A 12,841-nucleotide genomic window follows, 5' to 3' on the forward strand; every position below is an offset into this window, starting at 1 on the left:
CATCTCAAGCAGAGTCATTAATGATTCACAGTCTCAATCTGGTTCTTGTTTTATCCACTTCTTCACAAAACGGGGTAAAAATAGAGAAAGGGAGATTTCCCAGGGAGTGTGATGGTGGAGAGTAATGAGGGAGATGGAGCTCATCTTAGTGAATGTTCTGTCCTAACTGTGCCTGTGGGAACCCCTCTAAACGCTTGTTTAGTGAGACATACGGTAAGCAGGGCTGAACGAATGTTTCATCCACAGGCACCAAATGGGAAATCACACACCCAAACACGTGTATGAACACACACACCTACTGTATGCACGCACACACTTACTTACACACTTACTTACACAAACACAAGTACGTGCGCATGCGCGGGCATGTGCGCACACACACACACACACACACACACACACACACACACACACACACACACACACACACACACACACACACACACACACACACACACACACACACACACACACACACACACACACACAGTGCAAATGTTTCATAGAGCCAACTTAAGGGAAATGGCACCCTATACTTTTAGATCTTAGCCCAAATGATAACGGTACTTCATAGGACATGCTGTACCCCCCTCTGTGTCCTGCTCATTAGATATTGACATACACGCCAGAGATGCCGCTAATCATATCCTTACAGTAGACACAACATGTGGAAATAAAAGGAGGTTCAAGATGTCAAACAGCTTCCTGAAACAATGTATTAGACATAATTGTCAAAAAACGGTGGCTTTAAGAAAAATGAAGGTTGGAAATACAATGGAGTAAAATACTGGGGTGTGTGGTATGTCTCTGGTAGTTAGGTATGTGGTGTGTTTCTCTGCTACTCGTTTTATCATGGTTGAAACCCCCAGAGAGAGAGAGAGATATGTCAGGGAGGATTATAGAGGTGGTGGGAGGTTTCGTTGATGCAATTAGTGCCGTGAGGAGCAGGTTAACCATTATGATCATATATGGCCATCCCCTCACTGTTGACCCACTGGGGCTGTTGAAGCCCCATACACACTGAGTCATGGCAAACACAATATGATTCAGTCTACTGTATTTACAGCTTTATCTGAGAGAATTAACCAGTAATCTTTAGCTTCCTTTAAAGAAAAAGTATGCCTATTTCAGTCCTCCAAAACCCATGATCAAGACACAAATAACCCACAAACAACCCTCTAAACAACATTAGGCTATTCTAGAAACACTGTGTTACAGTCTAATAAAGCCACATACCTGTTGATAGCTCTTGAGGAGTTACAATCTGCGGGGGAGAATGTAGAGTACTGAAGTAGGTTCTCAAAGTTAAGACCCTTTTAAGGAGGAGGAGAGTGCTCTTCTGGTGCGTATTTTATAAGCCTGCCCTGTCCACGTTCTGGGAAGTGCTTTGCCATTGGCTTAAATAGGCACATTGGACACAGCTCTCTGTGCCAACGCCCATTGTGAAGGGCAGTCAGTCAGTCCAAATGGATTTGGACGCTGGGGGAAAATCTTGGATATAAGGGGAGATGTTAGATATGGAAGAGGGGGTCTTTGAGGGTCAATCTCCATGCCTCTTAGGTTTGATCCACTGTCTGGACAGAGTGAGAGAGTGAGAGATCCAGCACTCCTCTACCCTCCTCCCCTTCCACCCTCCTTTGGTGCATTTGGGCTAAACCAATGACGACAGGGAACTCTCATCAATCGGTTTAAACGCTAAGTCGAGTGAGTGCACAAACACCTGTACACACTCATCACATCATTTTGAAGGAATAGTCTGTCCAAAATTGATCACACACTATGCATCACGAACTGATCCTTTGGAAGAACAACACGATATTTGGAAGAACTATTCACTGACTCTTCAACAGAGCCCATAGAGGTGGCTGGATGTTGAAATAGTGGTCTCAGGTGAGGAGATGGGTCACATGCAGTCTCATATGGTGTTTCTACTGTATGTGAGTGGTGTCTGTACAGGTTGTACATGATTTGTGCCTACAGTATTCCAGTGAAACCAGAGAGGAGCAGAACTATGTGGGACTTGGCTCCTCCCCCTTTACCCTAAGTGTCTATTACACTGAGCACAGTCAGAAAGCAAACGTTTGGTCATCTTCAGTGCTGGGCGCCATGTTGTTGCCGGTAAGCATTCCATTCATCCATTCATGATTCCTGGAGTACTATGGAGATAAAAAGGGATGCTCTGATTGGTGCTTACCTGGGATTGGAATGACAGGGATGCTCTCATTGGGCACTACTCTAGGAGAGCTACTGTCTTCCACGTAGAAATGAGCTGTCTGGAAACACCTCCTGAGAGAGAGAGAGAGGGAGAGAGAGAGAGAGAGAGAGAGAGAGAGAGAGAGAAAAAAACGCACACCATCAGTGACACGTTAGACCTGTGAATAATGTATCAACAATGACAATCCCCCCAAAGTAAACTCAGACGGCAATGGAAACGCGGAACAGGATCAAGGTGTACTTTGAACTCCTCCAGAGCAGGCGAACATTAGCGTAAACACACAGTCACACACACACTCTCACAGCTCCCGCACCTCTCAAAGAAGTTGGGTTAAATGCGGAAGACACATTTCAGTTGAAGGCATCAGTTGTACAACTGACTAGGTATCCCCCTTTCCCTTTCCTCACACACAGTCAGAGTGAAGACTCGTAAAAACACTATGAGAATCCATTTGTTTTCAGTTTAAGCATACAGTACAGTGTATGTCTGACGTCAAACGATGATCAAGAGGGCAAAGTACACATAGAAACGCAATTTATGGAGGTGTGTCTGGAAAGACATCTAGCTCTAGACTAAGTACCAACTTCACGGAAGTGAACTGTACATAAACATATTGCACTGTACGCTTCAGCAAAGGGCTCTAACAGAGATAACAGCTACAATATGGAAACAATGGAAACAGTCAAAAAAAGAAACTGTTCCTCTCTTTAAACTCCCCAAAGTGAAAGAAAAACTAGCTTACTTATTTCTTCCTCAATGACACCACTTAAAAAGAGGATATAGGTGAGAACAGGAAAGGGGAGAAATAATCTTCGTACGAGAGAGGAGCACAGGTCTGAGCTTGAACCAGAGGCTATATAACAAATACAGCGTAAAGTCACTGTCCGTGTGTGTCTATGGTCCTATTCCTACCTGTATTTTATGCAGAGTAGATTGCAGAAACGGGTCATCCTAGAGAGTGAAGAAGAGGAGAGACAGAACAGTCTTTGCCAGCAGCGTCTGCATGCTGCTGCTGAACCAGACCAGCGGATGAAGGAGAAGAGAGGAGGAGTAATGGGAGGAGAGAAGGGGAGGGCTTCCCTGTCCCCTCTGCTCTAACATTTATATTTGAGTCATTTAGCAGACGCTCTTATCTAGAGAAACTTACAGTAATAGTAAGTGCATACATTTTCATACGGGTCCCCCTTAGGAATCGAACCTACAACCCTGGCGTTGCAAGCACCATGCGCTACCAAGTCACACAGGACCACAAACAAGCCGGAAGAGCAGCGGCCTCTCTTTCTCTCTGTCTAGTAAGAGTTCCTGGATCCTTCCCCAGTAATTCTCTTGTGTGTTTATAGTCAGGCTCAGGGTTGGTTGACCTAATCTCAGACCAGTCATTACCAGGTCATTACTCATTGGCGGGCTTACTGTCCACAGGCAGCCAATGTGGTCCTGTTGGGGGAGGGGTTACATGGCAACATGGGGGTTGAGCCATGAGCTCCACTGCACAATAGGATTAGAATTGCCCAACACTCCCCTCTCATGCCTCAGACACCTGCGACTGCCCAGGAGACCTTGAGCTCAAGCCCCAACCGTTCGTCTGTGTATATGTGTGTGTATATGAATCGATATTCTATTGTGTCAGATCCCCTGGGCCTCCAGTGTCTGGGGGGATGTCACCATCCAGACGACATCTCTGTAATACCAGGAACTTTATCTCTGACGCACACACACACACACACACACACACACACACACACACACACACACACACACACACACACACACACACACACACACACACACACACACACACACACACACACACACACACACACACACTGTCATCTGATCTGCAGGACGCACAAAGGTAGGCTCAGTGCCCACTCTGTGCTTAGTTCAACCAGGCTAGGCAGGCTAAGCTGAGTCTAAATGCTAGGTTAACCCAACAGCCAGCCTAATCCTCCTTAGCTTGCTGCTGCAGCCATGAGCTCTGCCATATGTTCTCCTCAGAGGCCCCCTACAGGCCAGAGCCCTATGAATCCCACTGGTAAATGTTGCCCTCCAGGCACAGATCAAGGATGAGCTTAGCCTCCTGAAATCCTACAACCTTAACCATTAGGGTGGAAGCATAAAACTGACCTGAGATCAGTGCCTAGGGGCAGCTTCCTCCTGCTCTGCTGGGTCTCAACGAGGGGCTAATCATTTGGCCATGGCTGCGGACCTTTAACGGAGCCGAGGGTGGTGAGAACCAGAAAGGTCACGGCCCTCACTCAGAGGAGAGATGGTCTTTGAACCCAGGCTGGCATTAAACGCCTATTTCAAGTGCTATGATGGATGAGCTTTGATGATAAAGGCCTGAGGACAGACAATGCTCTATTCAGCATCATAAGAATCATATCAATCTTACAGTAGGAGATATTGGCTGAAAACTAGTGCTCATAACCTCAATGCTATGTAGATTATGCTTTTTGTGTGACAGTATTTGCAGATGGGAGAGTGTGTATGTATGTAAACAAGCTTGCTGTTAAATACATTCAAATGTCCATGCTCCCCACTACCCTGGCAGATGCAAAACCCACCGGGAGATCTCTGTGTCAGTTTCTCCCAGTGGCTGCTTGGTGTGTGTATTCTCACCCCTGACCCCCCCCCATGGCTGAGGCTGTTCTGCTCCAGAGTGGAGCTGTGAAGGGGAGCAGATGGCCGGTCATACCCCTGGGCCTTAACGCATGAAGGGGGCAGCAGGGGTCTACTATAGGGCACTGGTGCTTCAGGGGAGAGCAGGGGAGAGCAGGAACCATAGCCAGCTCACACACTGAGAGACCACAGACAATGCTCTGGGGGCTGTTTGAATTAGCACTGGAGTGTACAAATCTCACAACGTCTGTTGACCAGCGCTGTCTGTAGCATTTCACCCTCCTTCAAACTATATCAACACGATCTGGGGAAACATTCTTCCTGACAGGTTTTATTCAGCTATGTGAGTGTGATGTGTCAGTGTTTGTTATGGTACCCACCTCCAGTAGACGAGCACGGCGAGCAGCAGGCTGAGGCAGACGAAGGTGAGGGCAGAGACCACCATCAGGGGGATGATCCACTCCATCCTGCCCACCCCGGGGGCACCCTGCCGGGTCAGGTTGGACAAGCTTGTCCTCTCTGAAGGAGGGGGAGACACAATCAGTCAGAATAACAGCAACATTTACTGGACAATACAGGAATACTGATCCGGAAGTGGAGAGGTAAGGCATGAGGTCAAAGACAAATTTAACTCAGCTTCACAAAGGTACAAAACAAGCCACAAACATTGATGTCTTAAAATTAGCTTGCCATCTTATCAACCAAAGACTCGTTGCTGGCCGATTTACCTTGGTAAAGTGCTGACAACATGATCGGACCAAGAAACCAGAAACCCCCTCTCTATGTAGACTGGTGTGGTACTATTCCATAATACCCAAAAAAGCTTGTGCTGTGAACCTTGAGCTGTGCCCACCAAAGAAACAGTAGCCTCTCTTCAAACCGAAATGCTACCAGTGACGATATATTCCTGTCCTTTCAAAGACAGGTATTCTAAAGTTAGCCACATTACCTGACAAAATCTATAAACATCATCAGCCCCTCAACCTACTGTATCTAGACTGGAGCTTTACACTGACAGAAACAACCCTGGATCACATCCAATAGGCCCACACAGGAGTAAAAACTGTTCACGATGACAAAGATGAATTGATATTGGCTATGTCTAGAACATCAACAATCAACACACCATCTTTTTATGTAGATAAGCCTGGTGCTACATAGCCAGGATGTCTTACTACCCAGATGCTCCACCATATCCCATCAATCCTGAGGCTCTAAAGCCACTGAGCACGCCCCCCTCCACGCTGCTCTGCTACCCTACCTACCCAGGGCTAGTTCTCCTGCGGTGCTGTTCCCGGCCCCCATGGCTTCACTCCGCAGCGGGAGCCCGGGCGGTAGCGGTAGTGGCACACTGGGTGTGGCCCTGGGAAGCAGAGACAACAGCCCCCTGCACTGCAGCACAGCCAGCCGCTACCACAGCTTCTCTCTCTCTCCCCACCATCCACACACACCAGGCAGGCAGGGGAACCATGATGTGCTGCTGTGCTCTCCTCTGCTCTGCTCTCTCCTGTCTGCCGCTCACGCTAACACGAGTCGTCCGGAAAAAACACGCCAGCGGAAGTGCACATGGACACACACGGGCACACACAGCCAGTCACAAACATGCACTGAAGGATACACACACACGCACACACACCAATGGTCTACATGACTCTAGTGACTCTACCCACACACTCACACATACAACACAGACACTCCAACGCTCACACACACTACATACGCTCACGCACACACATGCATATTGATGCCACACAAACACACACAAGCACACACACACACACCAATGTTCTACATGTCTCTAGTGCCAGGCAGGGAGCTGTTAATGGAGCACAGGGTTTTTTCCCCTGCAGCTGCGGCTCTGCTCTGAGCTCGTGTCACTGGCTCTGAAAGTAGGCCAGCACTCAGCCTAAAGAGAACACAGAGGAGGGAGAGAAAAGGGGAAGGAGAGAGAGGAGGAATGGGAAACAACAAGGATGGAGAGAGGGAGAGTGAGAAAGACAACGAAAGAGAGAGAAACAGAGGTACAGAGGGAAATACAAGGAAGGAGAGAAAGAGAGGGAGTGGTAAAGACATAGAGTGAGAAAGCTGGGAGTGGGATAGATGAGGAAGTAGAGAGTGGGATAGATGAGGAAGTAGAGAGTGGGATAGATGAGGAAGTAGAGAGTGGGATAGATGAGGAAGTAGAGAGTGGGATAGATGAGGAAGTAGAGAGTGGGATAGATGAGGAAGTAGAGAGTGGGATAGATGAGGAAGTAGAGAGTGGGATAGATGAGGAAGTAGATAGTGGGATAGATGAGGAAGTAGAGAGTGGGATAGATGAGGAAGTAGAGAATGGGATAGATGAGGAAGTAGAGAGTGGGATAGATGAGGAAGTAGAGAGTGGGATAGATGAGGACATAGAGAGTGGGATAGATGAGGAAGTAGAGAGTGGGATAGATGAGGAAGTAGAGTGGGATAGATGAGGAAGTAGAGAGTGGGATAGATGAGGAAGTAGAGAGTGGGATAGATGAGGAAGTAGAGAGTGGGAGAGATGAGGAAGTAGAGAGTTGGATAGATGAGGAAGTAGAGAGTCGGATAGATGAGGAAGTAGAGAGTGGGATAGATGAGGAAGTAGAGTGGGATAGATGAGGAAGTAGAGAGTGGGATAGATGAGGAAGTAGAGAGTGGGATAGATGAGGAAGTAGAGAGTGGGATTGATGAGGAATTAAAGGGAATGGGAAAGAAGGAAGGAGAGAGAGGGGAGAGTCCTATCCTACAGAAACATGTATCAAACACACATCTTTAAACTGCAGTGGCAGTTTAAATGCTTTAACTGCCCTTACAACAGTCTCTCAGCATGTAGAGAGCTCTCCTGGGCAGATTGTTCACTTTACTGAACTCCACACCTACTGTATGTCATTCAGTATAACCTACGTGTGTAGTTGTTGATGTGGGTGTAAATGGGTATGTGTGGGTATGAAAAAGCCTCCCAACTGAACTATGGTGTGTCTAATACAAGGCTGTCATATTCCTTTCCACTTTATAGTCATATTATTAAGAATCCCATACTGATGAAAGGAAAAAGACCACGTGGAGACAGGGAGTACTATTTGGTCTCGGATCCAACCCTGATGCCCTTTCATTATTTTACTCAGATTCAAGATGAATTGAAAAGTACCTACTATAATGAGTGATCTCACCTGTGTGTATGGAGAAAGGCCAGTGACTCTTGTTCCCTCCTGTGCTAGGTCTGAGAGTTGGGGAGGGGTTGTCTGGGGCGGGGAACTCTGCCGGGTCATTCCCTGGCTCCATGGTAGGGGGCACCACTGTGTCTGTCTCCACCGCGCTCTGTGTGTGTGTCACCAACGGGTCCTCCACAGCACGAGAGGGCGTAGTGCTGCAGGTGTTATTCTCCGCTGCTTCTCTTCCTTTCTCTTTAGCAGTCGAGGCTGGGGCGGCCGTGGGCGGCTCCTTCACCACCGTGCTGTTCGTCTGCTTCTCTACCTTGTCCGCCACTGTCACTTTCTTCTCTTTCGTCTCCTTTTCTTTCTCCTCCTCATCTTCCTCCTTATCCTCCTCTCCTTCCTTCTCTCCCTCCTCTCCCTCACTTTTTGCACCTTTCTCCCTGTCCTCAGCTCCCTCTCCGTTATCTTTGGCTGCGTCAGCACTCTGGCCGGCTGCAGGTTCGGTGGTGGGCTGTCGAGGGGGGGCCGTGGTGGGATTCTGTCTGGAGGCGGGGGCTTTGGTCGGCCACACAGAGCTAGGGAAGGAGGAGATGACCCCACCACTGAACCCCAGCCCAGCCAGGAGGGTACTGGTCACCACGGACGCCACCGTCGCCTGGCTACCACTGGAGGACGGGCCAATGCCCGTCGCCATGGAGACGAACGAGAAAGGGAGGCCGGAGGAGGTCCAGGTGGAGGAGCCGGAGCTGATGGGAGCCATGTCAGCTGAAGAGGCCGGAGAGACGGTGGGCTAGAGAAAGAAACAATAGGCGAAAAGGGATGAGAGGGTAAGAGAAGGAGGTAAAAGAGAGAGAGACATGGCTGAGTTACACAACACCTCACATAATGTATCCCTTCCTACTTCCTCTTCCCGGCCCCCATGGCTTCACTCTGCAGCGGGAGCCCGGGCAGGAGTGGTAGTGGCACAATTGAGGTAGCCCTGGGAAGCAGAGACAACAGCCCCCTGCACTGCAGCACAGCCAACCGCGACCACAGCCTCTCTCTCTCTCCCCACCATCCACACACACCAGGCAGGCAGGGGAACCATGGTGGAAGAATATTTACATGCCTTATTAATCCATCAGTAATCATGTAAATGTAGAACTGGTTCATCATTTAAAAGGAGAAATAAGTCAAGAACATTATAAGCTATCTTCTGCTCAATATTGCGATTTCATTGACATCTGTGGACTGACAAGTAGGCTAATTGAGAGTATCTGAGTCACAGTGGATGCATGCTCTCCAGCACAGAGGTTTGATAATGAGACAGTGCTGCTCCCTGCTGGAGAGAGGGAGTACTACAGAGTGTTCACTCAACACTCACCATCCCTGTTTTCACTATCCTTGTTCCTTCAAATATCCTGGTGGTGTTAGCTGAAAGGAGACCATAACATTAAAACGTGTTAACCGATGATAAAACAACATATGTTCTACTTAATAGACAGTGTAATACTGTATTGATTCTAGCTGTGCAACAAATCAACACAGGCATTTAGACAGACAAGAGATATGTGATGAGGAGGGGGAAGAGCAGAAACAACTCTGGATCACCAAACAAGACAACAAAGGAACAAAACAAGAGACAAAGAGATGTGAGATCAATAGAAACTGAGCGATGCAAAGTGACGGAAATACATACAGTTTGTTTTTACAAAAGTGAAAAGAAAAAATTGAAGGAAAGAGGGTGATGAGGAGGATGATGACAATGAGGAAGAATCACCTCTGAAGAGCATGCTCTGGCTGAAGTCACTGCGCATGTCGCTCATACACACAGCCTGCACCCGGAACAGGTACAGCACGTCAGGAGACACCGGAGTGATGACAGCTTCCTGTAACACACAGAACCAGGGGACCGTCAGCAATACACAGGAGCACCACAAACATCTAGATGTGCACACTGACACAGGCGCATTAAAAGATCAATTGTGTCCCTGTGTTTTTGTCGGGGATCACAGACTGTTTGATCCAGAGAAACAAAAGGAGGATGTGGTTGACACAGCGAGCGTCCATGCTCACACACACATAGTAGTCATCTGTGCTCACACACACATAGTAATCATCTGTGCTCACACACACATAGTAATCATCTGTGCTCACACACACATAGTAATCATCTGTGCTCACACACACAGGAGGTGGAATCGTCTGCAGAACACTTCCCCTAAACCCATGTAGCTAGAAGGCTGTCTGCTATACTGGAGGAGTGTATGTGCCATAGAAATAAGATAGATTCTAGTTCTATGGTGTGTACTCCTACACTTAGGGAGGGTGGCAAGAGCACATAGTAATGCACACCCGCGCGCGTGCGCACACACACACACACACACACACACACACACACACACACACACACACACACACACACACACACACACACACACACAGCTATGTCTTACTATACTTGTGAGGACTTTTTGGGGACAAACAATTGATTCCCGTTCAAAATCCTATTTTCCCTTACCCTAAACCTAACCCTAACCACTAACCTTAACCCTAATTCTAACCCCTAAGCCTAAAATAGCCTTTTTACAAGTGAGGACCGGCAAAATGTCTTCTCTACTCTAAATTTTAGTTGGTTTATTATTCTTGTGTGGACTTCTGGTACTCACAAGTATAGTAAACTGTGTACACACACACTTTGATGAGTTCTGGCTACCTTCCCGGAGAGGTCACACAGCTTAGCCTAGAATTCTGTTGTGGCTAAAAGGATGACATAACACAGCCTGCCCCCAAGACCCCAACACAGCACAGAAGGCATAGGTCACAAAATGAAGGTTAGAGAGTGGTGGGAAAATATACTCTCTCTCTCTCTCTCTCTCTCTCTCTCTCTCTTCCTCTCTCTCGCGGTCTCTCTCTCTCCTTTCCTTCTTTCTGTAGACAACAAACACTGGATTTACCACAGAGTATTGAGTGGTAAGATTGTGGCAACACTAGCAAAAATACATAAAACAACCGAAACCCTTTCTAATTAGGACGCAATGTAAATCACCCTGGCTGAATATGGGCGGTAGAGACAGGGCTGAATTACGCGTCACATCGTAATGTATCCTTTCCTATTTCCTCTTTATGGTGTACGCGTTCCAAATCACACGCCTGAACTATCCCCACGGCGGAGAGATGGAGGTCCAATCCACCGCTAAATGCATGAGGAATGGCTATTATCATAACTCACATTCTCTGGTGTCCGATCGCCAGGGAGGGCTCGCCGCACAACTAAATCTTACATTAAGTAATGGCGTTTGTTCTCCCCTCACCACCACCACCTCCTCCCTGATTTATGCATGTTCCGCACAGTTTAATTCAGTTAAGGATGTGTCTGCCCTGTTCCCAGGCGGTTATTACAAGTGGAGAGGGCTGTAAAGACCGACGGCAGGCAGCAGGCAGGAAGGCGGGGCTGGAGCAGGGTTGGAGTGGTTTAGTAGGCTTCTCCATGGATTCTAGCGACAGGTTTCATAAAGCCTGGCTGTACCGGGAGCCCCCTAATGGTGGTGGCCAGGGAACAGACAGAGAATACACATGGAAATGACTATCTGAAAAGAAAAGGAGGAGAGATGGAGGGAGAAAGAGAGAGAGATTGAGTGGGAGGTAAGTGATGGAGAGAGAGAGAAAAAAAAGAGAGAGAGAGAGAGAAAAGGGAAATATATGGAGATTGAGAGAAATAATAAAAAAAGAGTGAGAGAACAGGAAGGAGTGGTGAGAGGAGCGAGAATGGCTGAGACAAGAGAGGCTGTGGTACATGGGGAGATTAGATTCTGTTAATGATGGGCAGCCCTCAAAGAAAAGAACCACCACGTCCCTCCTCTGTTCTCTCCTCCGCTGTCCCTTGTTCTCCCTCCCTCTATCAGCAGGCAGGAATCCCTCCTCATTAAATCCCAGCCCCCAAACGGAACACAATGGCAGGAGAGAAAAAGAGCTGTGGGTGTTTAAAATGCCAGTGCTGCTGCTGCTAAATGGCTGGGGGCGGCTCTGATCCTTACATTGGTGTTTCATAATGCAAGTTCCAAGGTCAAGCTACCAAAAGTGTCACTACAGTAGGTCTCCACACGCAGTCTAATATGCAGCCAATTTATCATCATTTTTCAGTCTACCTCACCAGTTTCTGCATTGTCACTGTGTGTGGCAGAGTAATTGGGGTGTGTTAATGTAGTCTCACTCATTCACTCACTGTCTTGAAAGTGTGTGTGTGTTATAGAGTAACTGACCAGTTTGTGTTAACGGTCAGTAACATTTGTGTGCATGTGTGCGCGCGTGTGAGTGTGATGAAAACGGACCAGTTTGTTTTGGCTGTCGGTGATGTGTGTCTCCTCGTAGGACTCATCGTGTTTGGTCCAGCTGTAGGAGATGAGGAAGGAGATGATTGGCGGGTGGTAGGTGAACTCTGGCCGGGTCCATCGCACCACCAGGGCCGTGCGGTTCAGATGCTGCACCTTCATGTTGATGGGAGCACTGCTGCACACTGAGAGAGAGAGAGGGGAGGGAGAGAGAAAGCGAAAGAGAGAGAGAGAGAGTGAGGAAAAGAGGGAGAGAGAGGGGAGGGAGAGAGAAAGCGAAAGAGAGAGACAGAGATTGAGGAAGAGAGAGAGAGAGAGAGAGAGAGAGAGAGGTGAGAAAGACAGGTACAGGGAGGGAGTAGGGGGGATGTGGGAGACAAAAGAGAAGGGAAAAAGAAAGAGGGTCTTACACTGTGGTCCGACAACGATCTGGAATGTCAGACAAAGGGCTGCCGGAGGACAGGAGAACCCACCACACACGCATGGACACACATATGTATGCATATTCGCCCCTCACACACACATACAGTACG

General features: G+C 48.0%; 1 protein-coding gene across 1 annotated transcript in view; it reads right to left on the bottom strand.

The window, feature by feature from the left end:
• Positions 1-12,841, bottom strand: part of LOC139413419 (receptor-type tyrosine-protein phosphatase gamma-like) — a 290,925-nt gene that overhangs the window by 15,858 nt on the left and 262,226 nt on the right. The window contains exons 9-14 of the mRNA XM_071160778.1: positions 12,309-12,493; positions 9,758-9,866; positions 9,362-9,411; positions 8,014-8,788; positions 5,215-5,353; positions 2,195-2,286 (exon numbers count right to left, since the gene is read on the bottom strand). Coding sequence (XP_071016879.1) covers positions 2,195-2,286; positions 5,215-5,353; positions 8,014-8,788; positions 9,362-9,411; positions 9,758-9,866; positions 12,309-12,493 — 1,350 coding nt within the window. The remainder of the gene's footprint in view (positions 1-2,194; positions 2,287-5,214; positions 5,354-8,013; positions 8,789-9,361; positions 9,412-9,757; positions 9,867-12,308; positions 12,494-12,841) is intronic.

The sequence above is a fragment of the Oncorhynchus clarkii genome, chromosome 7, assembly GCF_045791955.1.
Source record: "Oncorhynchus clarkii lewisi isolate Uvic-CL-2024 chromosome 7, UVic_Ocla_1.0, whole genome shotgun sequence".
NCBI classification, from domain to species: Eukaryota; Metazoa; Chordata; class Actinopteri; order Salmoniformes; family Salmonidae; genus Oncorhynchus; species Oncorhynchus clarkii.